The sequence below is a fragment of the Nerophis lumbriciformis genome, linkage group LG22, assembly GCF_033978685.3.
Source record: "Nerophis lumbriciformis linkage group LG22, RoL_Nlum_v2.1, whole genome shotgun sequence".
NCBI classification, from domain to species: Eukaryota; Metazoa; Chordata; class Actinopteri; order Syngnathiformes; family Syngnathidae; genus Nerophis; species Nerophis lumbriciformis.
The window spans coordinates 27,001,540-27,025,710 of record NC_084569.2 but is presented as its reverse complement, the minus strand read 5'-3'; the positions used below and the strand labels follow the sequence as shown (position 1 = coordinate 27,025,710).

Below are 24,171 nucleotides of genomic sequence, written 5' to 3'. Positions count from 1 at the left end.
TGTTCAATTGAATACACTACAAAGACAAGATATTTAATTTTTGAACTGAAAAACTTAATAATTTTTTAACTTAATTTTTTTTTTTTGCAAATAATCCTTAACTTAGAATTTAATGGCAGCAACACATCGCAAAAAATTTGGCACATGGGCATTTTTACCAATGTTACATGACCTTTCCTAACAACACTCAGTAAATTTTTGGGAACTGAGGAGACCCATTTTTGAAGCTTTTCAGGTGGAATTCTTTCCCATTCTTGCTTGATGTACAGCTTAAGTTGTTCAACAGTCCGGGGGTCTCCGTTGTGGTATTTTAGGCTTCATAATGCGCCACACATTTTCAATGGAAGACAGATCTGGACTCCTGACAGGCCAGTCTAGTACCCGCACTCTTTTACTATGAAGCCACGCTGTTGTAACATGTGGCTTGGCATTGTCTTGGTGAAATAAGCAGGGGCGTCCATGATAACGTTGCTTGGATGGCAACATATGTTGCTCCAAAACCTGCATGTACCTTTCAGCATTAATGGTGCCTTCGCAGTTGTGTAAGTTACCCATGCCCTGGGCACTAATACACCCCCATACCATCACAGATGCTGGCTTTTGAACCGGATGGGTATTTTCCTCTTTGGTCCGGAGGACACAATGTCCACAGTTTCCAAAAACATCCGGCGGCCATTTTATTTTTTTAGTTTTTTTAAAGCTGTTCGCCATCTTGGTTGTAGTCCTCTTCATAATGATTAATGATGCCTACAGGCTGAAAGGGTATTACAACGTGTAGTTTTTTAAGCTATCCGCCATCTTGGATGTAGTCCATAAGTCATAATGATTTATGATGCCTACAGGCAAAAATGGGCATTCCAATTTTCATTTTTGGTGTGTAGGTAGCCATCTTAGTTGGAGTCTAAGATTTGTCTTTAACAGGTTGTGGATGTAGGTGTTTGTTATTTTCCCCCTAGGCTGATTGGCAAAACTAAATTGGCCCTAGTGTGCGAATGTGAGTGTGAATGTTGTCTGTCTATCTGTGTTGGCCCTGTGATGAGGTGGCGACTTGTCCAGGGTGTACCCCGCCTACCGCCCGAATGCAGCTGAGATAGGCTCCAGCACCCCCCGCAACCCCGAAAGGGACAAGCGATAGAAAATGGATGGATGGATTGACTGTCTCAATTAGGAATGTCCGATAATATCGGGCTGCCGATATTATCGGCCGATAAATGCTTTAAAATGTAATATCGGAAATTATCGGTATCGGTTTCATAATTATTGGTATCGGTTTCTAAAAGTAAAATGTATGACGTTTTAAAACGCCGCTGTGTACACGGACGTAGGGAGAGGTACAGAGTGGCAATAAACCTTAAAGGCATTTCCTTTGCGTGCGTGCCGTCCGAGTCACATAATATTTGCCGGCTGTTCTCATCAAGAATTAATGTAAGGCATATTGGTCAACAGCCATACAGGTCACACTGAGGGTGGCCGTATAAACAAGTTTAACACTGTTACAATTATGCGTCACACTGTGAACCCACACCAAACAAGAATGACAAACACATTTCGGGAGAACATCCGCATCATAACACAACATAAACACAACAGAACAAATACCCAGAATCCCTTGCAGTACTAACTCTTCCGGGACACTACAATATAAACCCCCCCGCTACCACCTACCGCCACCCACCCCAACCCCGCCCACCTCAACCTGCTCTCTCAGGGAGAGCATGTCTCAAATTCCAAGCTGCAGTTTGGATATGTAGATAGATAGTACTTCATTGATTCCTTCAGGAGAGTTCCCTCAGGAAAATTAAAATTCCAGCAGCAGTGTACAGAATTGAGATCAAATTTAAAAAGTAAAAAGTAAATAAATGGGGGTATAAATGGAAACAGAATAGAAAAATATTACAATGAGAATAAAAATAAAAAGCAACAATGAGAATAAAAATATAACAGTAAAATAAGAATATAACAAGAGAAACTAGGCAGTAGTGACCATGTTATGAACAAGTATTGCACTGTTATTGTGTTGAGGCATGTTAGAAAAAATAATGCACTTTGAGACTTCAATAATAAATATGGCAGTGCCATGTTAGCATTTTTTTCCATAACTTGAGTTGATTTATTTTGGAAAACCTTGTTACATTGTTTAATGCATCACAACAAAATTAGGCATAATAATGTGTTAATTCCACGACTGTATATATCGGTATCGGTTGATATCGGTATCGGTAATTAAGAGTTGGACAATATCCCGCTCACCCCCCTATTTTAGAGGTACGTGGAAGCCACGCCCACTTCCTGGGGGGATTGATTTATGACCCCAGGAAGTAGGCATGGCCTAAACCCCCCTCACTTCCGGGCATAAAACAATCCTCCGCACCCCCCTTTTTTGGTGGAACATATCTCTCTCTTGAGAGCAAGTTGAGACATTTTTTTTGCCACTCACATTTCCGGCGAGCCGGTCCTCCAGCTCTTGTCCCTGAGAGTGAAACTCCCCAGACTTTCCCGTTTGGCCATCCTCTCCTCTCGTGGGACTTTGTGCTCCCGTAAGGTGACACCCGGGGGCTGGGACAGCTGCTCCATGCTGCTGTACACCTACAGGCAGCCATGTTGAGACAAAGGACCACTGCGTGTTTCTCCAAGCAGTCTGACCTTGCTGAAGCGTGGCGAGCACGAGGAAAAGCGATGGAGCTCCACGGGCTCGTCGTCATTGGTGTCGTCCTCGTCGTACGAGTGCACGTGATGGTAGCGCTCGGAGCGGGCTGATGAGAGAACGTGAATAAATAGGGGCGTCATTCCCTGGACGGCCAGCAGGGGGACTCACTGTCAAAATAACTGGTGTCCTCCTCTGACTCCAGGTGAGGGATGAACTCGGCCTTTTGTCTCAGCAAACTGTTCCAGTCCACCTCCGAGAAGAAGGAGTGCTGCTTCACCTCAAAAGCACCGCCTGGTGGGGGGAGAGCAGGTGGGGAGGGGATGAAGGAGCATGAACTCTAACAACCCACATTCTGCACAAAATAATGAATCAATACGATATATTTTGTCCTGCGCTAAAATCATTTCTCGTGGTACCGTTGATATATGGAAGGATTTGAAGTCAAATGACTCAAATTGTACATGATAAAAAACGAAATAATCTCAAAGTTAGCGCCAAAAATAGAACCACACATTTACCTGAAATCACAAAAAAAGTCCCCAATAGGGTTGTACGGTACACCAGTATTAGTATAGTACCGCGATACTAATGAATCATATTCGGTACTATACCCCGTCGTCGTCACATTGCTGGTTTTACGAGCAGAGGAGCATGTTCGGTAGCGCACACACACAGAGTACTTACAAGCAGACACAGTATGTAGACAGGTAGACAGAAAAGGGAGAACGGACGCATTTTGGCTTAAAAACTAAAGATAAAGGTAACACTGAAACGCCCTCAGGAAGAGGTGCTTTAAGACATGGCTAGCTAGCCACCGGCTAAAGTCCACCCGCAGTCGGCAGTGTTTTAGCTACTTCTAAATCACTAATCCTCGCCTCCATGGCGACAAATAAAGTACATTTCTTACAAGTAACATTATCACTGCAGGACGAGGAATAGCTAAACATGCTTCACTACACACCATAGCTCACCGGCGTCAAAATGTAAACCAACGCCATTGGTGGATCTACACCTGACATCCACTGTAATTGATACCGAGCACAAGAGCGTATCTAGTTGATACTACTATGATTGCGTCAATATCTTAATTCGTTTTTTTAAATTTACATTATGTTTATAAACTCAGGAAATATGTCCCAGGACTTTGAATATGACCTGGAACCAATGAAGAATGATAAACAAGGGATTACATTTTTATTGATGATTTACAGTTTAATTCAAATGTTTTGTTATCCAATGTCATTTTTTATATTTATAATTTAATTAAAAATTGTTCTTCTTAATGTTATTTTTATTCTTTCTTCATATTTTGCTTCTTACTTTTTTATTAGTATTTTAATTTTCATCTTTAATATTACATATGTCTGACGTTAATGATGATTCTTATTTAATACTATTTGCACTATATATATATATATATATATATATATATATATATATATATATATATATATATATATATATATAAATATATATGTATATATATATATATATGTATATATATATATATATATATATATATAAATATATATGTGTATATATATATATATATATATACATATATATATATATATACAGTATATACTTTATTTTAATTTTTTTCTTCCTATTTGTATTCTTTCTTTTTTATTTGTATTGTTAATTGTATTCCTATTTGTACAGGTATTATTATGCATATTCTTATTCTTACTATTTTATTTAAAACATATTTGTTTTTTTTCTTGGTCTGATGATGATGATAATGATATTTGATAATGATTCTTATTAGTTCTTATTCTTAAATGACAGTCACTTTTGATGCTGTCATTATGTCGCCAGCTAGTAGACAATGTGGGTAATACAGGATGTTGACCTTTAATTATACTCTGAACGGAAGAATGCGCAGTATTCACTTATATGACCCAGTGCAAACAACATAAGACGCACTTAAATCCTTTTTTTTCCCTCAAAACTCGAGAGTGCGCCTAATGTTCGGAATAATTCTGGTTTTGCTCCCCGACCTCGAAGCAATTTGATTTGGTAAATGGTGTAATGATAAGTGTGACCAGTAGATGGCAGTCAAACATAAGAGAAACGTGTAGACTGCACTATGATAACAGTAACACATAAGAGATACGTGTAGACTGCAATATGACTCAAGTAAACAACACCAACATTTTATATGTTCCATTGAAAATATAGAACATTACACACGGCGCTCAAAAATCTATCAAAATGTTTTAGTACGACTTTGGTAAGCTATGAAGCGGCATCGCTTAATGGATTGTTCTGTGCTTCAACATACGAGTGTTATTATGGTGTGTGTATAAGGTAAGACATATTATCTGGCATTTTGTTTCGCAATATTATGCAATAGCAACTTTTCTTTCCTTCTGGTACTTGCTGGTCTGTATTTGGGATCTGCATAAATCCTGAAAAATTGCGCGCGTCCGCCTTTGTAGTCCGTGCCGACGACGTAGTCGATAAGCATCTTTTTTTCTCTATCTTGTTGTTATGGGACATTCATCCTCCGCTGTTAGTTATCACTTATATCTGTCAGTAAACTCGCCATGAAAGCGCTAAAAGATACCGGTGTAGTGAGTTTATATTATTCACCCAAGGAACTTTAGTTATTAGAGAGTTCTGGTCGGACGTTTTTTCACGGGACACATTTACGGCCTTGTTGTTGTTTCCGGATGAGGAGATGCTGCTCCGTTATTGATTTAAGTAAAGTCTGAATGTCATTAAAACAGTTAGCTCCATCTTTTGAGGCTTCTTCCACCCCCGTCCTTGCACGCTACACCGCTACAACAAAGATGACGGGGAGAAGACGCTGCCGAAGGTGAGCCACGTAAATAAGACCGCCTACAAAACGGCGCATCCTGAAGCGACTGTCAGAAAGCAGCTTGAAGATGATCTGTAAAACATCATCTATGCAACATTTTGACCAAAGAACCACCATTACATGTTATGTGGACCACAAGGAAGTGTTTTACGTTTAGAAAAAAATAATGACTCCTTTAATGCGCCCTATCATCCGGTACACCTTATATATGAAAAAAGATTTAAAAAATAGACCATTCATCAGCAGTGCGCCTTATAATCCGGTGCGCCCTTTGGTCCGGAAAATTCAGTACAATTCTTAATGTAGAAATTCAAATAAAAAAATGAAATTTTTACATTTGGCCTGATAATGACGCTATTGATGGTGATATCGAAGGTGATTTGAATTGATTCTTATTTTCATTATTTTATATATTGTAGTTTTATTCTTATTCGTTTGAACTTTGACATACACATTTTAATCCTTACTCCTATTTTTTTAATCCTATTTCCAATTGTATTCTTAGTCTAATGATGGCACTGATAACGATGAATGATGAACATTAGGTGATGTAACCTTGTACGCATGTTCCAAATAAACTAAAACCCTCAACGAGTCTTTTTCTGGTGAAACCAAGTCAAAGTGCGAGGGCATGTTGACCTGTTCCCAGTCGAACAAGTGGATTGGTCTGCAGAAGACAGGAGATGAGATGCTGGGCGTCCAGAGGGAGCGCCTCGTCTCCTTGGGGCCACACGATGTCGTCTGTCAGGCACACAAATATTCATAACGCCACTCCTCAAGACTTCATCACGGTGCCCTTCAAATGACCTCACCTGTTATGACTTGTCCGAACAGCTCCTCCGGCGTGTCTCCGAAGAACGGCACACATCCCACCAAGAACTCGTACAGGATGATACCCATCGCCCACCAGTCCACCGGCTTCCCGTAACCTTGGCGAAGGATGACTTCGGGAGCGATGTATTCCGGCGTTCCGCACACCTGCAGCGCCATTCGTTGGGCATCTTTAGCTGAGGCGCTGACTGTGACAACTTGGAAGTAAGGGAAATAATGATTGTCCTACCTGTTTATCCAAGAACTCACGAGTGTCCTTCTCTATGTGTCCTTCGTACAGGTTGGTGGTCAGACTCATCAGACCCATTTTGGACAGGCCGAAGTCGGTTAGCTTGATGTGGCCCATGGACGTTATCAGAAGGCTGAGGGGATAAACCACATTTTTACATACAAAATCTGAAGCCCGTAGAAACGGCAGCACATACGAAAAAATCGGTGTTGGATTTAGTAGTAACGAGTAGTGAAGTGGATTGTATTTATATAGTGCTTTTCTCTAGTGACTCAAAGCGCTTTTACATAGTGAAACCCAATATCTAAATTACATTTAAACCAGTGTGGGTGGCACGGAGCAGGTGGGTAAAGTGTCTTGCCCAAGGACACAACAGCAGTGACTAGGATGGCGGAAGCGGGGATCGAACCTGGAACCCTCAAGTTGCTGGCAAGGCCACTCTACCAACCTAGCTATAATGCCCAACAGTGTTGGGTTGGTTACTGAAAACCAGTAACTAGTTACAGTTACTAGTTACTTTATAGTATCTCAGTAACTAACTCAGTTACTTACACCAAAAAGTAATGTGTTACTGTGAAAAGTAACTATTTAGTTTCTTCTTTTTTTTTTTTAAGGCCCCCTTTAATGCCCTTTTAGCCTTCATTTCAGTACTGTTATTCCACTGGAGAATAATACAAGCTGTTGATCAACTTGACATGCATTTGCATCACTGAACTCTGCTAAGCAATGTGGTCTACATACAACACACAAAGACAAAGATATGTTTTAAAGGGCCGATTTATTTCAGGCCAGAAAAAATTGACAAAACTATTTTAAATAGCTGCAACATAACATACATAAGTAACAAACAGCATAATAACAACATAGCTGTAAGCCAAGGAAGGCACACACTACATACACAAAGCCGAACCAGGCGTTTTTTTCTCTCAAGAAATTCTGAAATAAAATAATGTCTGAAGCCCAGCTGCCCAGAACACATTTCCCCAGTTTTAGTTTAAAGATAAGGAAAGATTGGCCTGGCCCATTAGGATCCCTCTTTGTTTGTGAACTTTATAGTCTATACATTTAGAGTGATGCGATAATTAAACACTCTAGAAGTCTAGAATGAAAGAGTATATAAGAGAATTGACAGAGTGTGTGTACCTTCAGTGCTGAATGATGAGCAGAGGCAGATGCCTCGTTAAAATCCAGCCGCTGTTGCTTAGGAGGTGAAGTGTGTCTCTCTTTACTAGCTTCATCGAAGCATGTTGCTTTTGTAGCTGTTTCAGCAGATTTGAATTGCTAGAATAGGATATTTGATCCAAGACACAACTTACATTTAACTAAAATGTTCTTTTCTTTGTGGTCGACAAAAGAAAAGTAATGAGAATATCCCCATGTTAAGAAACTCGACTTCTGGCTCCGCCATTATGTAAACACAGACACGCCCCCTCCCACACACACACATACACAGTGCACGCCTCTTTGCCAGTCGCCTCTTCTGCAGCGCTCCAATAAAACACTCAGATCTTCTCAGTTTCTAGCCGATACTACATAAAAAATAACGCAAAATAACGCAGTAACGCATCATGTAGTAACGTTAACTGAGTTACTGAATATAAAAAATAACGCGTTACATTACTATTTACCGCCGAAAGTAACGGCGTTACAGTAACGCGTTACTTTGTAACGCATTAGTCCCAGCACTGCTGCCCAGTATGATTAGACACTGTTACCGATACCTTTCATGTCATGGCCGTCAGAAGCGCATATTTTTTTTACTAACGAAAGCAACAACCTAAACCAAAAGGACTTTAGTTGACTACTACGACTGTACAGGCAGAGTGATATCTAGTCGACAAGAGTTGTGCTCGCTCATGCTCAGGAAAACACTGCCCCCTGGTGTTTTGGCAGGAAATTGCACCAAACAGAACAGCAACTTTACGACCCAGCGTCGCTTTAAGGGAAGTGTCTTACTTGTCAGGTTTGAGATCACGGTGCACGATGCCGTAGTTGTGCAAATACTCCAGTGCAAGGACAGTCTCTGCAAAATACATGCGGGCCATTTCCACCGGCAGAGCTCCGATGTTCTTCAGCAAAGTGGCACAGTCGCCTCCTTAAGGACACAAGAAGTCCTGGTTAGATTCCACATTCTTCATGGTCAGTTGGCAGCGTGTAAAGTGTAGTACAGGGGGTGTCCTAACATTTTGACTTGGGGGCCACATTGGGCAAAAAAAAGCTGACTGCACATGAAGAAACACACATACAGGTAAAAGCCAGTAAATTAGAATATTTTGAAAAACTTGATTTATTTCAGTAATTGCATTCAAAAGGTGTAACTTGTACATTATATTTATTCATTGCACACAGACTGATGCATTCAAATGTTTATTTCATTTAATTTTGATGATTTGAAGTGGCAACAAATGAAAATCCAAAATTCCGTGTGTCACAAAATTAGAATATTACTTAAGGCTAATACAAAAAAGGGATTTTTAGAAATGTTGGCCAACTGAAAAGTATGAAAATGAAAAATATGAGCATGTACAATACTCAATACTTGGTTGAAGCTCCTTTTGCCTCAATTACTGCGTTAATGCGGCGTGGCATGGAGTCGATGAGTTTCTGGCACTGCTCAGGTGTTATGAGAGCCCAGGTTGCTCTGATAGTGGCCTTCAACTCTTCTGCGTTTTTGGGTCTGGCATTCTGCATCTTCCTTTTCACAATACCCCACAGATTTTCTATGGGGCTAAGGTCAGGGGAGTTGGCGGGCCAATTTAGAACAGAAATACCATGGTCAGTAAACCAGGCACGGGTAGATTTTGCGCTGTGTGCAGGCGCCAAGTCCTGTTGGAACTTGAAATCTCCATCTCCATAGAGCAGGTCAGCAGCAGGAAGCATGAAGTGCTCTAAAACTTGCTGGTAGACGGCTGCGTTGACCCTGGATCTCAGGAAACAGAGTGGACCGACACCAGCAGATGACATGGCACCCCAAACCATCACTGATGGTGGAAACTTTACACTAGACTTCAGGCAACGTGGATCCTGTGCCTCTCCTGTCTTCCTCCAGACTCTGGCACCTTGATTTCCAAAGGAAATGCAAAATTTGCATGGTTGGGTGATGGTTTGGGGTGCCATGTCATCTGCCGGTGTCAATCCACTCTGTTTCCTGAGATCCAGGGTCAACGCAGCCGTCTACCAGCAAGTTTTAGAGCACTTCATGCTTCCTGCTGCTGACCTGCTCCATGGAGATGGAGATTTCAAGTTCCAACAGGACTTGGCGCCTGCACACAGCGCAAAATCTACCCGTGCCTGGTTTACGGACCATGGTATTTCTGTTCTAAATTGGCCCGCCAACTCCCCTGACCTTAGCCCCATAGAAAATCTGTGGGGTATTGTGAAAAGGAAGATGCAGAATGCCAGACCCAAAAACGCAGAAGAGTTGAAGGCCACTATCAGAGCAACCTGGGCTTTCATAACACCTGAGCAGTGCCAGAAACTCATCGACTCCATGCCACACCGCATTAACGCAGTAATTGAGGCAAAAGGAGCTCCAACCAAGTATTGAGTATTGTACATGCTCATATTTTTCATTTTCATACTTTTCAGTTGGCCAACATTTCTAAAAATCCCTTTTTTGTATTAGCCTTAAGTAATATTCTAATTTTGTGACACACGGAATTTTGGATTTTCATTTGTTGCCACTTCAAATCATCAAAATTAAATGAAATAAACATTTGAATGCATCAGTCTGTGTGCAATGAATAAATATAATGTACAAGTTACACCTTTTGAATGCAATTACTGAAATAAATCAAGTTTTTCAAAATATTCTAATTTACTGGCTTTTACCTGTATATATATATATATATATATATATATATATATATATATATATATATATATATATATATATATACACATATATATGTGTACATAATGTATTAATATAATATATATTATATATATATATATATATATATATCATATATACATATATATGTGTACATCCATCCATCCATCCATTTTCTACCGCTTATTCCCTTTGGGGTCGCGAGGGGCGCTGGAGCCTATCTCAGCTACAATCGGGCGGAAGGCGGGGTACACCCTGGACAAGTCGCCACCTCATCGCAGGGCCAACACAGATAGACAGACAACATTCACACTCACATTCACACACTAGGGCCAATTTAGTGTTGCCAATCAACCTATCCCCAGGTGCATGTCTTTGGAGGTGGGAGGAAGCCGGAGTACCCGGAGGGAACCCATGCAGTCACGGGGAGAACATGCAAACTCCACACAGAAAGATCCCGAGCCCAGGATTGAACCCAAGACTACTCAGGACCTTCGTATTGTGAGGCAGATGCACTAACCTCTCCTCCACCGTGCTGCCCAGCAGTTGGCAGTGTTTTAGCTACTTCTAAATCACTAATTCATGGCGACAAATAAAGTAATTTTCTTACCAGTAGCATTATCACTGGAAGACGAGGAAGAGCTAAACATGCTTCACTACACATTGTAGCTGTGTACATAATGTATTAATATATAAATATTATATATATTAAATATATATATATATATCATATATACATATATATGTGTACATAATGTATTAATATAATATATATATATATATATATATATATATATATACATATATATGTGTACATAATGTATTAATATAATATATATATATATATATAATATATATATTAAATATATATCATATATACATATGTGTACATACTGTATCAATATAATATATATATATATATATATATATATATATATATATATATATATATATATATATATATATATATATATCATATATCATATATACATATATATGTGTACATCATGTATTAATATAATTGGATAATAAGAGTATGTGAAGGTTTGACACCTACATTGTTTACTTCCGTGACAATTGAATATAAGTTGAAAAGGGTTCGCAAATCATTGTATTCTGTTTTTATTTACCATTTACACAACATGCCAACTTCACTGGTTTTGGGTTTTGTACATGACATATATTTGAGGGGTGGCATCAAACAATAAAACTTTGAACAGCACAGCACCTTCCACGTACTCCATGACCATGCACAGGTGCCGGCGGGTCTCAAAGGAGCAGAACATGGAAACCACAAAGGGGTTCTCCGCAAAGGTGAGGATGTCTCTCTCGACAAAGGCCTGCTGGATCTGGTTCCTCAGGATCAGGTTTTGCTTGTTAATCTTCTTCATGGCGAAACGCTGCCGTGTCTCCAGGTGTCGGACCAAATAAACAGCGCTGATGATCAAAAAAACACAACAAAAACAGCAGGAATATTTCAAAATGATGCCCAATTGTATGAAAAAATTAATTACAGTGGAACCCACTTACACCCTAAAAAATGTTGGGTTAAAAAAATAACTAAATTTTAACCCAACTGCTGGTTCAGAAAAGGACAAACCCCTTATTTGAGTTATTTTAACTCAACATTTGGGTTAATTTTTTCAACCTAACTTTTGCGTTGAATTATTTAACCAAAAAGTTGAGTCATGATAACTCAATGTTGGGTTATTCCCAACCAAACTATTGGGTTGAATTATTCAACCCAAAAGTTGAGTTATGCTAACTCAATGTTAGTTGACTCATAACCCAATTATTGGGTTGAATTTATTGAACACAAAAGCTGAGTTATGCTCACTACAATGTTGGGTTATTCCAAACCCAACCATTGGGTTGCGCAATTTAGCGCTCCTTGGTTAAAAATTATAAATTCTCCTGCTGGTTTGTCCTACTCCTTCCCAACTACTGATCAACATTATTTTTATTCCATTAAAATATACTCAAAAGCAAGATATGAGTGATTTTTTTTTTTACAAGAAATGCTGTGTATGGTCATAGTAATTCTATACAGCATGCTGAAATATTTTCATGTATATAAGATGTGTGATTGTAAATAATGTTAATGAGATTAATCCTTAATAAAATTCCCTTCAAGAGAAAAGTACCCTTTTAATAAAAAAAATAAGCGTTACTCATTGAAAAACAACCCAAAAATGGTTCATAGTTTTGAAAACCCAGAAATTGAGTTAAAATAATACACTTATAACGCAAAAAATGCATTGCTCTTCATAAAAATAACTTCAAAATTTAACCCAACACTTGCAACTCATAAATTGGGTTAGCAAAATAACCCAGCATTTTTTTGTGTGTAGCTCCACGTCCCTCAGTTATTGCCATAACTCAAACTAGCCCATTTACCCTATTTTCCAGACTATAGAGCGCACCAGTATTTAAGCCGCACCCACCAAGTTTTAAGAAAACATTTGATATATGTAAATATATGTGTGTGTGTGTGTATATATATATATATATACACATAAATAAGTGTGTATATATATATATATATATATATATATATATATATATATATATATATATATATATATATATATATATATATATATATATATATAAATAAGTGTGTATATATATATATAAATAAGTGTGTATATATATATATATTTTTTTAAATATATGATGTATATATTTTTAAAATATGATATATATATATTATATTTTATTTTATATTTATTATATTAGCTGCACCGGATGATAAGCCGCAGAAAAATATGTTGCGGAATGAGTTATTTACACAGAAAGATTCTGCAATTACATAACCTAATTGTTTCCAAATGGTGTCTGTAACACGGCAGTAAAACGGCCGATCAAACAAAACAGAAGTCATGGTCATGGACCCACTAGCTGCGGAAGCTAGCTCTTCAATCAGCTAAACAGACTCAATAACTCGTCTTGGTGAATTTACTAGGGAATTTGTGAAACTGAAACAATTGTAAGTTAATAATGCTAACACAGACATGAAAACACTCCTACAAACATCACACATGGGACACAAGAATTGTTTTAGGTATATTGTAAAACTTACAAACGTTGCTTGGTGTGACAAACTTACAAACGTGATGAATGAAGAATAAATACGAGTAAAAACGCTATAGCTAGAAGACAGAACGTCACTATACTTCCTGTTGGAAAGCACTAAATGAAAAGGACAGTGGAGCACCTGCAGTAAGCAAACTCGGCCAAAAGACGGCGCCATAGCACAAACAGTAACACACCTTTTCAGTGTATTTGCTTGTTTGTTTGTTTTTTCAATATTTGCATTATGGTTGAAGAAAAAAAATATATAAATCAACCGCGCCATTTTATAAATTGCAAGGTTCAAAGTGCAGGAAAAAAATCCGGAAATTACGGTTATTGTGATTTGGGGTGAAAAATCCGGGTGGCTTTTATTTTTAAAGCCTATTTTGCACTGAACAGGAAGTTCCTGTGTGCATGTTTTGTATTTAGACGGTAGTAACGTTGTGGCTTAGCTATAACCTACTACATATATGAAATCTGATTCATAGAAATGATCCCTTTTGAGTCTCAAGCACTTAAAGGGGCACCTTTTAATAACAACATGGTGGACCAGGACTGTGTTTGTGCATTGTAGCGCTCACACTTACCCATATGCTCCATTGCTAATAAGCTTGATGGTCTGAAAGTCTTCTTCCCCAGGAGGTTTCATTGCTCTAATCTTACCCTTTATATCAAAAGGACAAGGAGCATTGATTAAATGTCGGCCATAATTGCCTAACAAGCAGCTATTTAAATGTACACCAAAAAATGTGCTTGCTCATGTAAACCGAGGGAAACCTGTACTGTGTTCAACGAAATAGGTAAATGTGGGAGCAAATTGAGACAACATCACCATTAGTTTGGTATAAAGTCTTCCCTTGATCTTATTAACACTTCCCGAGTGTTATTTTCCTATGTTTTGTATCAGTTCCTGTCCTGGTGCTTCGACTTTGTAAATGTTGTCCTCTAGTTCCTATTGAGTTTCTATATGTATATATATATATATATATATATATATATATATATATATATATATATATATATATATATATATATATATATATATATATATATATATATATATAATTAGGGTTGTGTGGTATGCTGGTGTTAGTACCGTGATACTAATGAATCATATTCGGTACTATACCGCCTATAAAAAGTTCCGCTCCCACACCCCCCCGATCCCCCATCGTCGTCGTCACGTCGTGTCACTGTTGGTTTTACGAGCAGAGAAGCATGTTCTGCGGCGCACACACACGGAGTACTTAAAAGCAGACACAGTGTGTAGACAGAAAAGGGAGAAAGGACACATTTTGGCTTAAAAACTAAAGATAAAGGTGAAGTTATAACACTGAAACGCCCTCAGGAAGAGATGCTTTAAGACATGGCTATCTAGCTTGCGGCTAAAGTCCACCCGCAGTTGGCAGTGTTTTAGCTACTTCTAAATCACTAATTCATGGCGACAAATAAAGTAAGTTTCTTACCAGTAGCATTATCACTGGAAGACGAGGAAGAGCTAAACATGCTTCACTACACACCGTAGCTCACCGGCATAACCGCTAATGGCGCCGTACCTGAATGTAAACAAACGCCATGGGTGGATCTACACCAAACATCCACTGTAATGATACCAAGTACAAGAGCGTATCTAGTTGATACTACTATGATTACATCAATATTTTTTAGCATCACAAAATCTATTTTTGTTTTAAAAAAATGTATATTATGTTTATAAACTCAGGAAATACGTTCCTGGACACATGAGGACTTTGAATATGACCAATGTATGATCCTGTAACTACTTGGTATCGGATTGATACCTAAATTTGTGATATCATCCAAAACTAATGTAAAGTATCAAACATCAGAATAATAAGTGATTATTACATTTTAACAGAAGTGTAGATAGAATATGTTGAAAGAGAAAATAAGCAGATATTAACAGTAAATGAACAAGTTGATTAATAATAATTTTTTACAGCTTGTCCTTAATAATGTTGACAAAATAGTAGAATGATAAATGACACAATATGTTACTGCACACGTCAGCAGACTAATTAGGAGCCTTTGTTTGCTTACTTACTACTAAACGACAAGTTGTCTTGTATATTCACTGTTTTATTTAAGGACAAAATTGCAATAAGATAATTTGTTAAAATAAAGCCAATAATGCAATTTTTTGCGGTCTCCTTTCTTTAGAAAAGTACCGAAAAGTATCAAAAAACATTTTGGTACCAGTACCAAAATATTGGTATCGGGACAACACTAATATATATATATATATATATATATATATATGTATATATATATATATATATATATATAGTTTTTTGTTGTTTCTCTTCAGTGCACCCGTTTCAACTGGCAGGTTATGAAAGCGTTTGCCTTTCTGTAGCATTACCTTGTTTTTCCCGCTACGTACTCTGCTGTTTGCTACCTTCTGTTATTTTTCCCAAATGCCCGTCGCCTGCCGTCTCCGCATCTTGGGGTCACGCTAAGCTCAACGACGCGCAACCATGACACCTACTCTTAAAACCCTTCATACACTCTAAAACCTTGGCACAATGAAGGTTGTGGACTTATATTTGTGCCTTGATTTTTGAGGTCGCAAAGGCAGATTTTGAGCAGAGAAAAACACATTTTGCATTCATTACACACTTTTGTGAAGAAAATAAACTGAACAATTCAATGGTTTGAGCCAATATAAATGTGTTATGTGCTAAATGAATGTGTCTGCATGTTTGCTACTATCCATATCACCGTGCAACAACTACTGCTCTCTGTCTTCCTTGCTCTCTCTAAACCCCTCTGCGCAAGTTTTGGCGCAGCGTTACGTTCATGCCAAAAAGGCAACCAATCAGACAACTGGACACTCTGATTGGCTGTTTGGTCTCCAATCAGATCACTTGTTACATTGTGGACTAATGAACAAAAACAACATGTAGGGTATAAAAAGTGCACCACTACTACACAAACACAAGAGAAATAAACAACCCACCTCTGTTGAGTCATCGGTTTCAGGTGTGAGAGGTCCTTCACTGTCGTAACTATCCAGGTTGACTAGCTCTGATGACCAAAGTATATCAAATATAATCAAATGTCACACACTTTGGAAAAACAACAAGTACTTTTTCACCAAGTAAAACCTCAGAAAACACTTGGCTCTCCAAACATAATGACCAACATTAAAATACAGTAGTGCGGTAGACCTAAGTATTCATTAAGTACCACCATAATCCATCCATTTTTCTACCGCTTATTCCCTTTGGGGTCGCTGGAGCCTATCTCAGCTACAATCGGGCGGAAGGCGGGGTACACCCTGGACAAGTCGCCACCTCATCACAGGGCCAACACAAATAGACAGACAACATTCACACTCGCATTCACACACTAGGGCCAATTTAGTGTTGCCAATCAACTTATCCCCAGGTGCATGTCTTTGGAAGTGGGAGGAAGCCGGAGTACCCGGAGGGAACCCACGCAGTCACGGGGAGGAAATGCAAACTCCACACAGAAAGATCCCGAGACCGGGATTGAACCCAAGACTACTCAGGACCTTCGTATTGTAAGGCAGATGCACTAACATTAAAATACAGTGGTGTAGTAAAATAAAACCTCTGCCTTGCTTTTAATGAATACTTAGGTTTACTACACTACTATATTTTAATGTTGTCATTATGGTGGTATTTAATGAATACTTAGGTCTACTGCACTACTGTATTTTAATGTTGTCATTTTGGTAGTACTTAATGAATACTTAAGCCTTCTACACCACTGTATCTTAATGTTGTCATTATGGTGGTACTTAATGAATACTTAGGTCTACTATACTACTGTATTTTAATGTTGTCATTAGGGTGGTACTTAATGAATACTTAGGTGTACTATACTACTGTATTTTAATATTGGCCATTATGGTGGTACTTAATGAATACTTAGGTCTACTCCACTACTGTATTTTAATGTTGTCATTATGGTGGTACTTAATGAATACTTAGGTCTACTCCACTACTGTATTTTAATGTTGTCATTATGGTGCTACTTAATGAATACTTATGTCTACTACACTACTGTATTTTAATGTCGGCCATTATGGTGGTACTTGGAGAGCCAAGTGTTTTTAGACGATCTCAGGTGCATATATACTGTATATACCTGTATATGTACATAGTACTAGTGGTGTTTGTGCGTAATGTGTAAAAGTCACCAAGCTGACTCTACATTTCCAAACCTCGTTAACATCAACACAAAAACTGCGTGCAGAGACTCTTTGTTCCGAAGGCCGAGCAGCTGCATGCATGTCTTACGTCACGCAGTGCTGCAACCAAGTTTTAAATAGTACATACCACAGTTTCAGCTTTGATAAATCCCATTGTGAGTGCTAAATGATTATATTGTGGGCGTTCTAATAATCAGCATACATTCTGTATATTTATGAAGACAGACATGCTGAAAGGTGCACGAGCTTAGTAGATAAGCTATGCGTGCCCCATCAAGTTTGCATGTGTTTTAGTACATGCACACCTTTAGTTGATCAGGTCCTTACATTTTTGATGTTGTAATTGATGTGAAAAAAAACCCAGCCTGCATGGCAGCTTTGTTTTATTAGAGTTGACATTGCAACTGTTTCTTGTTACATTTCACCTGATTGATCTTTAATTCCACTTTTTTAAAAGGAAACTGTGCTTTTTGGGGGAAATTTTACCTATCATTCACAATTGTTATGAAAAACAAGAAGACAAACGTTTTTGGGGGTGGTGGGTTTTGCATTCTAACATGTAAAATCGTCTCGTTCTTGGTGGCTAGCAATGCAGCTAATTTTAGCAATCAATTCTACCTCTAAATCACTTTAAAAATGCATTCAAAAACCGCCAACAATACTTCATTTACGTTCTGTAACCTGTATAATAACCAAGCTGTATTACATATTGTTATAATTGTGTATGTTACTACATTACATATATACTTGCAGTGTGTATATTGTACATATTATATATTGTTATGAAAGTGTCTGTTACTATATTATATATATATGTATATACTTGCAGTCTGTATATTGTACATATTACATATTGTTATAAAGGTGTCTGTTACTACATTATATATATTGTATATACTTGCTGTGTGTATATTGTACATGTTACATATTGTTATGACAGTGTCTGTTACTACATTATATATATACTTGCAGGTGCATATGATATAAAACATACTACATATTGTTATGAAGGTGTCTGTTACTACATTATATATATACTTGCAGTGTGTATATTGTACATATTACATATTGTTATGAAGGTGTCTGTTACTACATTATATATATACTTGCAGTGTGTATATTGTACATATTATATATTGTTATGACGGTGTCTGTTACTACATTATATATATACTTGCAGTCTGTATAATGTACATATTACATATTGTTATAAAGGTGTCTGTTACTACATTATATATACACTTGCAGTGTGTATATTGTACATTATACATATTGTTATGACGGTGTCTGTTACTACATTATATATATACTTGCAGTGTGCATATAAAACATATTATATATTGTTATGAAGGTATATTGTACATATTACATATTGTTATGAAGGTGTCTGTTACTACATTATACATATACCTGCAGTGTGTATATTGTACATATTACATATTGTTATAAAAGTGTCTGTTACTACATTATATGTATACTTGCAGTCTGTATAATGTACATATTACATATTGTTATAAAGGTGTCTGTTACTACATTATATATACACTTGCAGTGTGTATATTGTACATTATACATATTGTTATGACGGTGTCTGTTACTATATTATATATATACTTGCAGTGTGCATATAAAACATATTACATATTGTTATGAAGGTGTCTGTTACTACATTATATATATACTTGCAGTGTGCATATAAAACATATTACATATTGTTATGAAGGTGTCTGTTACTACATTATATATATACTTGCAGTGTGCATATAAAACATATTACATATTGTTATGAAGGTGTCTGTTACTATATTATATATATACTTGCAGTCTGTATATTGTACATATTACATATTGTTATAAAGATGTCTGTTACTACATTATATATATACTTGCAGTGTGTATATTGTACATATTATATATTGTTATAAAGGTGTCTATTACTACATTATATACATGTATACTTGCAGTGTGTATATTGTACATATTACATATTGTTATGAAGGTGTCTGTTACTACATTATATATATACTTGCAGTGTGTATATAAAACGTTGGAGGGTTTTGAAGTTGTTTTAGAGACTTTGAAGGCTACAACGCTGACTTTCATTATCCCCATCTTCCAAGCATTTTTTAATCATCTTTAATATCCTAAAAAAACAGACGTGCATTCTTGTCTCTCATAATGATTGTGAACTATAGGCAAAATTCCAAAAAAAGTGCAGTTCCCCTTTAATTTAAAAAAAAAATGTGCCGCAAGCCATTAAATCAATATCTGTAGGCCACAATTGGCCACGGGCCACACTTTAGACACCCCATGTCAAGAAGATCCCAAGATCGGGATTGTACTAGAATGGAGAATTTTGGTTCAATGGATGATTTTCTAAAAAACCTGACGAGCAAAGTAGAAGATCATGAAAGCATCTAACAATGTCAAGTTAGGATGAGCCAAACTTTTGCCTTTAAATGACTTGGTGTATTTCCAGTATCACCCCTCACCTTCAATGGGGTCTCTGGTGAGTCCCAGCTGGCTGACGATGTACCGAGGGATGTCAGTTTTCATCAGGTGACCTTCTTTGGCAACATCCTCGGCTGCCTCCAACAGATGGTAGAACTCCTCGGGGTTGAACTCCTGGGGAGTTCAGAGCAACACCAAGAACTATCAGTATCACAAATGTATCACACTTCGGAAAGGTTGGCTTGAGAACACTTCCGAAGTTAGTTGTAAAATACACGACTAGCACATGTTCTTATGTTTACAAAACCGGGGAAGTGATCTACCTTCTGACTCGTACAGTCCTAAAACAGGATTCTCCCTCCCTCGCTGCAATTTCCCTGACTTTGTGGATTATTTCCAGTTTTAGATCGAGTCATTCTGATTCTTTGTATTGTGAAAGGTGGCGGTCAGTATGAATGTTAGGAGAGGAGCGATGCCACTCATCAATTGAGATGTCATGCGGGTAAGCGTTCAGTGGGTTTGACTTTTGGATTATTCAGAGTTCTTTGGGGATTTTCGTTTATGAGTTTTCCCAACCAGTCTCAATGTCTCTTGTGGACTTGGAGAAGGCCATCGACCACGTCTCTCAAAAAATCCTTGAGGAGTGTGAGGTATCGGTCCGCCTGATTCGGGCGGTTTGTTCCCGAATGATTTGGTAAGAGCTTGGTCCGTAAGTCCATTAAATTAGACCCCTTTTCAGTGATAGTTGGACTGCGCCACGGTTGCTTTTTGTCACAAATTCTGTTCTTAATGTTTATGGACAGAATTTCCAGGCACAACCAGGGTTCGAGTTTGGCAGATTTATGCGGATGGTGTGGTTCTGCTGGATTCACCACACCGTGACCTTTGGCTCTAACTGGATCGGTTTGCAGCCGAATATGTAGCACTGAGTACGAGTCCGTGGCTGTTGCCCGGAAAAGGATGGAGTGCCATTTCTGGGTCGGCGATGAGCTCCTGCTCTAAGTGGAAGAGTTCAAGAACCTTGAGGTTTTCTTCACAAGTAAGGGAAGAATGGGTCAAGAGGTTGACAGATTGACTCTGCGTCGGTCCGTAGAAAAAGCTGAGACAGAAGACAATGCTTTCATTTTACCAGTTGTCCCACGTTCCTTTTGTAACCTATGGTCATGAGTTTCGGGTAGAGGCCGAAAGGACAAGATAGTGGTCGAAATGAGTTTGAGTGAGGAGCTCCACAATCCAGGGGGTACCTGAAGTAGAGCCGGATGGTGTGGGTCAAACATCTGGTCTCCGGAAACTTCCCTGGGCATGTCCGACCGGCAGAAGGCCTTGGGGGAGACTCAGGACACGTTGGAGAGGCTATGTCTCTGAAATGGCCGGCAAATGCCTCAAGATATTCCTGAAGGAGCTGGACGAAATAGTTGGATTCTGGATTTCTCTCCTTCGGCTGCTGATAAATGTTGTTTACAATCATTTTATGACTCGGCTAGATGTAACCATGTCAAGCCCTGGATTACTTCTTCCAATGATTTATTTTCTTTTGGTTGGTTACCAATGACCCGTTTACCGTACTGAACTATTTCGCTGCTCAAATTGATCCACTGTTGTGGGGCTGTGAACCTTTGGGCACCACACGATTTGATTTGATTCTTGGGAGTAACGATTTGATTCAGAATCGATTCTTGATTCAAAATGGATTTCAATTCAAAATCAATACTTTTGAATAACATTGTCTGACAGTTCTATGATTAACTACATTCCTCCATGAAAATAAAACTGGTTTTGTTTAATACAATTCTACCCAAATATTTAATAAAGTCTAATACAAATAAGGCAATCAAATAAGTATATTTTCTAAAGTAAATTTGTACAGCAGATATAGATCATCTACATCAACAATATGATTGTCTGAGTGTTTAGACAGGACAGATAAAAAATAAATACATAGATTTTTATTTTTTTTTAACCGATTAGGAATCTAATTTTTTTTTAAATCTATTTTTTTCGACACCCGTATTGGTTTGTTAAATGTGCAATCTCTAATCCGAATACTGTGACATTCATAAAATGAGGGTAAAGTTGGATGGATGAATCCCGTCTTTGTGGCACGCGTCAGCTGCCAATCAGAAAAGGCTTCGCGGTGACACCCTGGTGAACGCGTGGGGAATTGATACGCCTTGCATGGGATTACCCGGACACGCTCAAAAAGGCATCTTCCATCTCTGAATGGCACCGCCGTCACGGCCTGTCTGACTCAGACGGGAAGGCAGCTGCCAGGAGTTAGTCACAAGGCGCCAGGGAAAATGTTCATCTAAATGCAAATACTAAGCACACAGACTTTCTTTTTCGTACTTCGAAACTTCACTTTTATAAATCTTTCAAATATTTATGATCTACATAACCCAAAACCAGTGAAGTTGGCACGTTGTGTAATTCGTAAATAAAAACAGAATACAATTATTTGTTAATCCTTTTCAATTTATATTCAATTGAATGGACTGAAAAGACAAGATATTTAACAGTTCAAATAATCATTAACTTAGGATTTAATGGCAGCAACACAATGCAAAAAAGTTACCACAGGGGCATTTTTACCACTGAGTTACATGGCCTTTCCTTTTAACAACACTCAGTAAACGTTTGGGAACTGAGGAGACCAATTTTTGAAGCTTTTCAGGTATAATTCTTTCCCATTCTTGCTTGATGTACAGCTTAAGTTGTTCAACAGTTCGGGGTCTCCGTTGTGGTATTTTAGGCTTCATAATGAGTCACACATTTTCAATGGGAGACAGGTCTGGACTACAGGCAGGCCAGTCTAGTATCCACACTGTTTTACTATGAAGCCGTGGCTTGGCATTGTCTTGCTGAAATAAGCAGGGGCGTCCATGAAAAAGACTTTAATTGAATGGCAACATATGTTGCTCAAAACCTGTATGTACCTCTCAGCATTAATGATGCCTTCACAGATGTTTAAGTTACCCATGCCGTGAGTTTTTATACACATTTCTTTACACTGAATATTTTACACTGAATATTTTATAAACTATTTTTTCTATACACGGTTATTTATACACTGAGTAATTTTACACATAATTTTTTTTTACACTGGATTTTTTACACAGAATTATTTTTACACTGAACTCTTATACACTGATTTTTTTTACAGTTTTTTTATGCACTGAATATTTTTTACACATAATTTTTTTACACTGAATTTATTACTCAGAATTGTCTTTTTTACGCAGATTTTTTTTTTTTACACTGAATATTTTTACACAAAAAGGTTTTTTTTTACATTGAAATTTAAAAAAAAATCAATTAACCTGTCAGCATAATTTGATGTAAAAAAATCAGTTCACAAAATTCAAACGCAAAAAATTCAGTTACATAAATTCAGTGTAAAAAAAAAAGACCGAGCTTTCGTAATAAAGACACACATTCACCTCCATACGAGGATGTCATGTAAGATTTACATGAGAACCAGCGTCCTTTGCAGTGGTCATTTGGTTCCGCTCCATTTCTTTAGTCAGAGTGTCAACTTCCCGCAAACGTAATACCCCAGTTCTGCAAAACACAAACGTCCACTGCAGAGGACGCTGCAGGATATCCCCAAAAGTGTCTCCTGGATGTGTAAAAAAAACATGGGTATGGAGTGAGAGCCCCTACACAAACAATCTCACCAGGCACTCCAGCAGCCTGGCAGGTCGGGAGATGATGATGAGAAGCTTCTTCACCAACTCCGTGACAAAAGCAACCTCGGGGTTTTCCGAGCGCTCAAAAGCCTGCAAGTCCAGACAAAGACAAGAAGAACAATTGAAATACCACATATACAAATCTTCTAAGAATCGAATTGAAGATAAAACCTTCATTTGGAGGAATCAGTGTCTTTCTCAAGGGGCAACAATCTGTCTCGGCATCCATATTTTGGTTCAAACTACGACTGGAACTACATGCAGACTTTGGTACCTCAGTTTTTGCTGTAAATCCATGACAAGGAGACCAGTGAAAACCGAATCATATCAGCACCCAAGACGCCCTTAAAATGCGTTCATCTCCTCGACAGTGCAGCTAATGTACGTATTCATTC

General features: G+C 38.0%; 1 protein-coding gene across 2 annotated transcripts in view; it reads right to left on the bottom strand.

Moving 5' to 3' along the window:
• The window catches only part of LOC133615155 (microtubule-associated serine/threonine-protein kinase 1-like), a 137,546-nt gene that overhangs the window by 22,913 nt on the left and 90,462 nt on the right, over window positions 1-24,171 (bottom strand). For both annotated transcript variants that reach the window (XM_061973531.1, XM_072915703.1), the window contains 12 exons: window positions 23,765-23,866; window positions 20,132-20,264; window positions 16,419-16,486; window positions 14,026-14,102; window positions 11,592-11,800; window positions 8,488-8,626; window positions 6,532-6,664; window positions 6,284-6,449; window positions 6,111-6,212; window positions 2,816-2,938; window positions 2,644-2,753; window positions 2,438-2,586 (listed from right to left, as the gene is read on the bottom strand). In XM_061973531.1, the coding sequence (XP_061829515.1) occupies window positions 2,438-2,586; window positions 2,644-2,753; window positions 2,816-2,938; window positions 6,111-6,212; window positions 6,284-6,449; window positions 6,532-6,664; window positions 8,488-8,626; window positions 11,592-11,800; window positions 14,026-14,102; window positions 16,419-16,486; window positions 20,132-20,264; window positions 23,765-23,866 (1,511 nt within the window). The remainder of the gene's footprint in view (window positions 1-2,437; window positions 2,587-2,643; window positions 2,754-2,815; window positions 2,939-6,110; window positions 6,213-6,283; window positions 6,450-6,531; window positions 6,665-8,487; window positions 8,627-11,591; window positions 11,801-14,025; window positions 14,103-16,418; window positions 16,487-20,131; window positions 20,265-23,764; window positions 23,867-24,171) is intronic.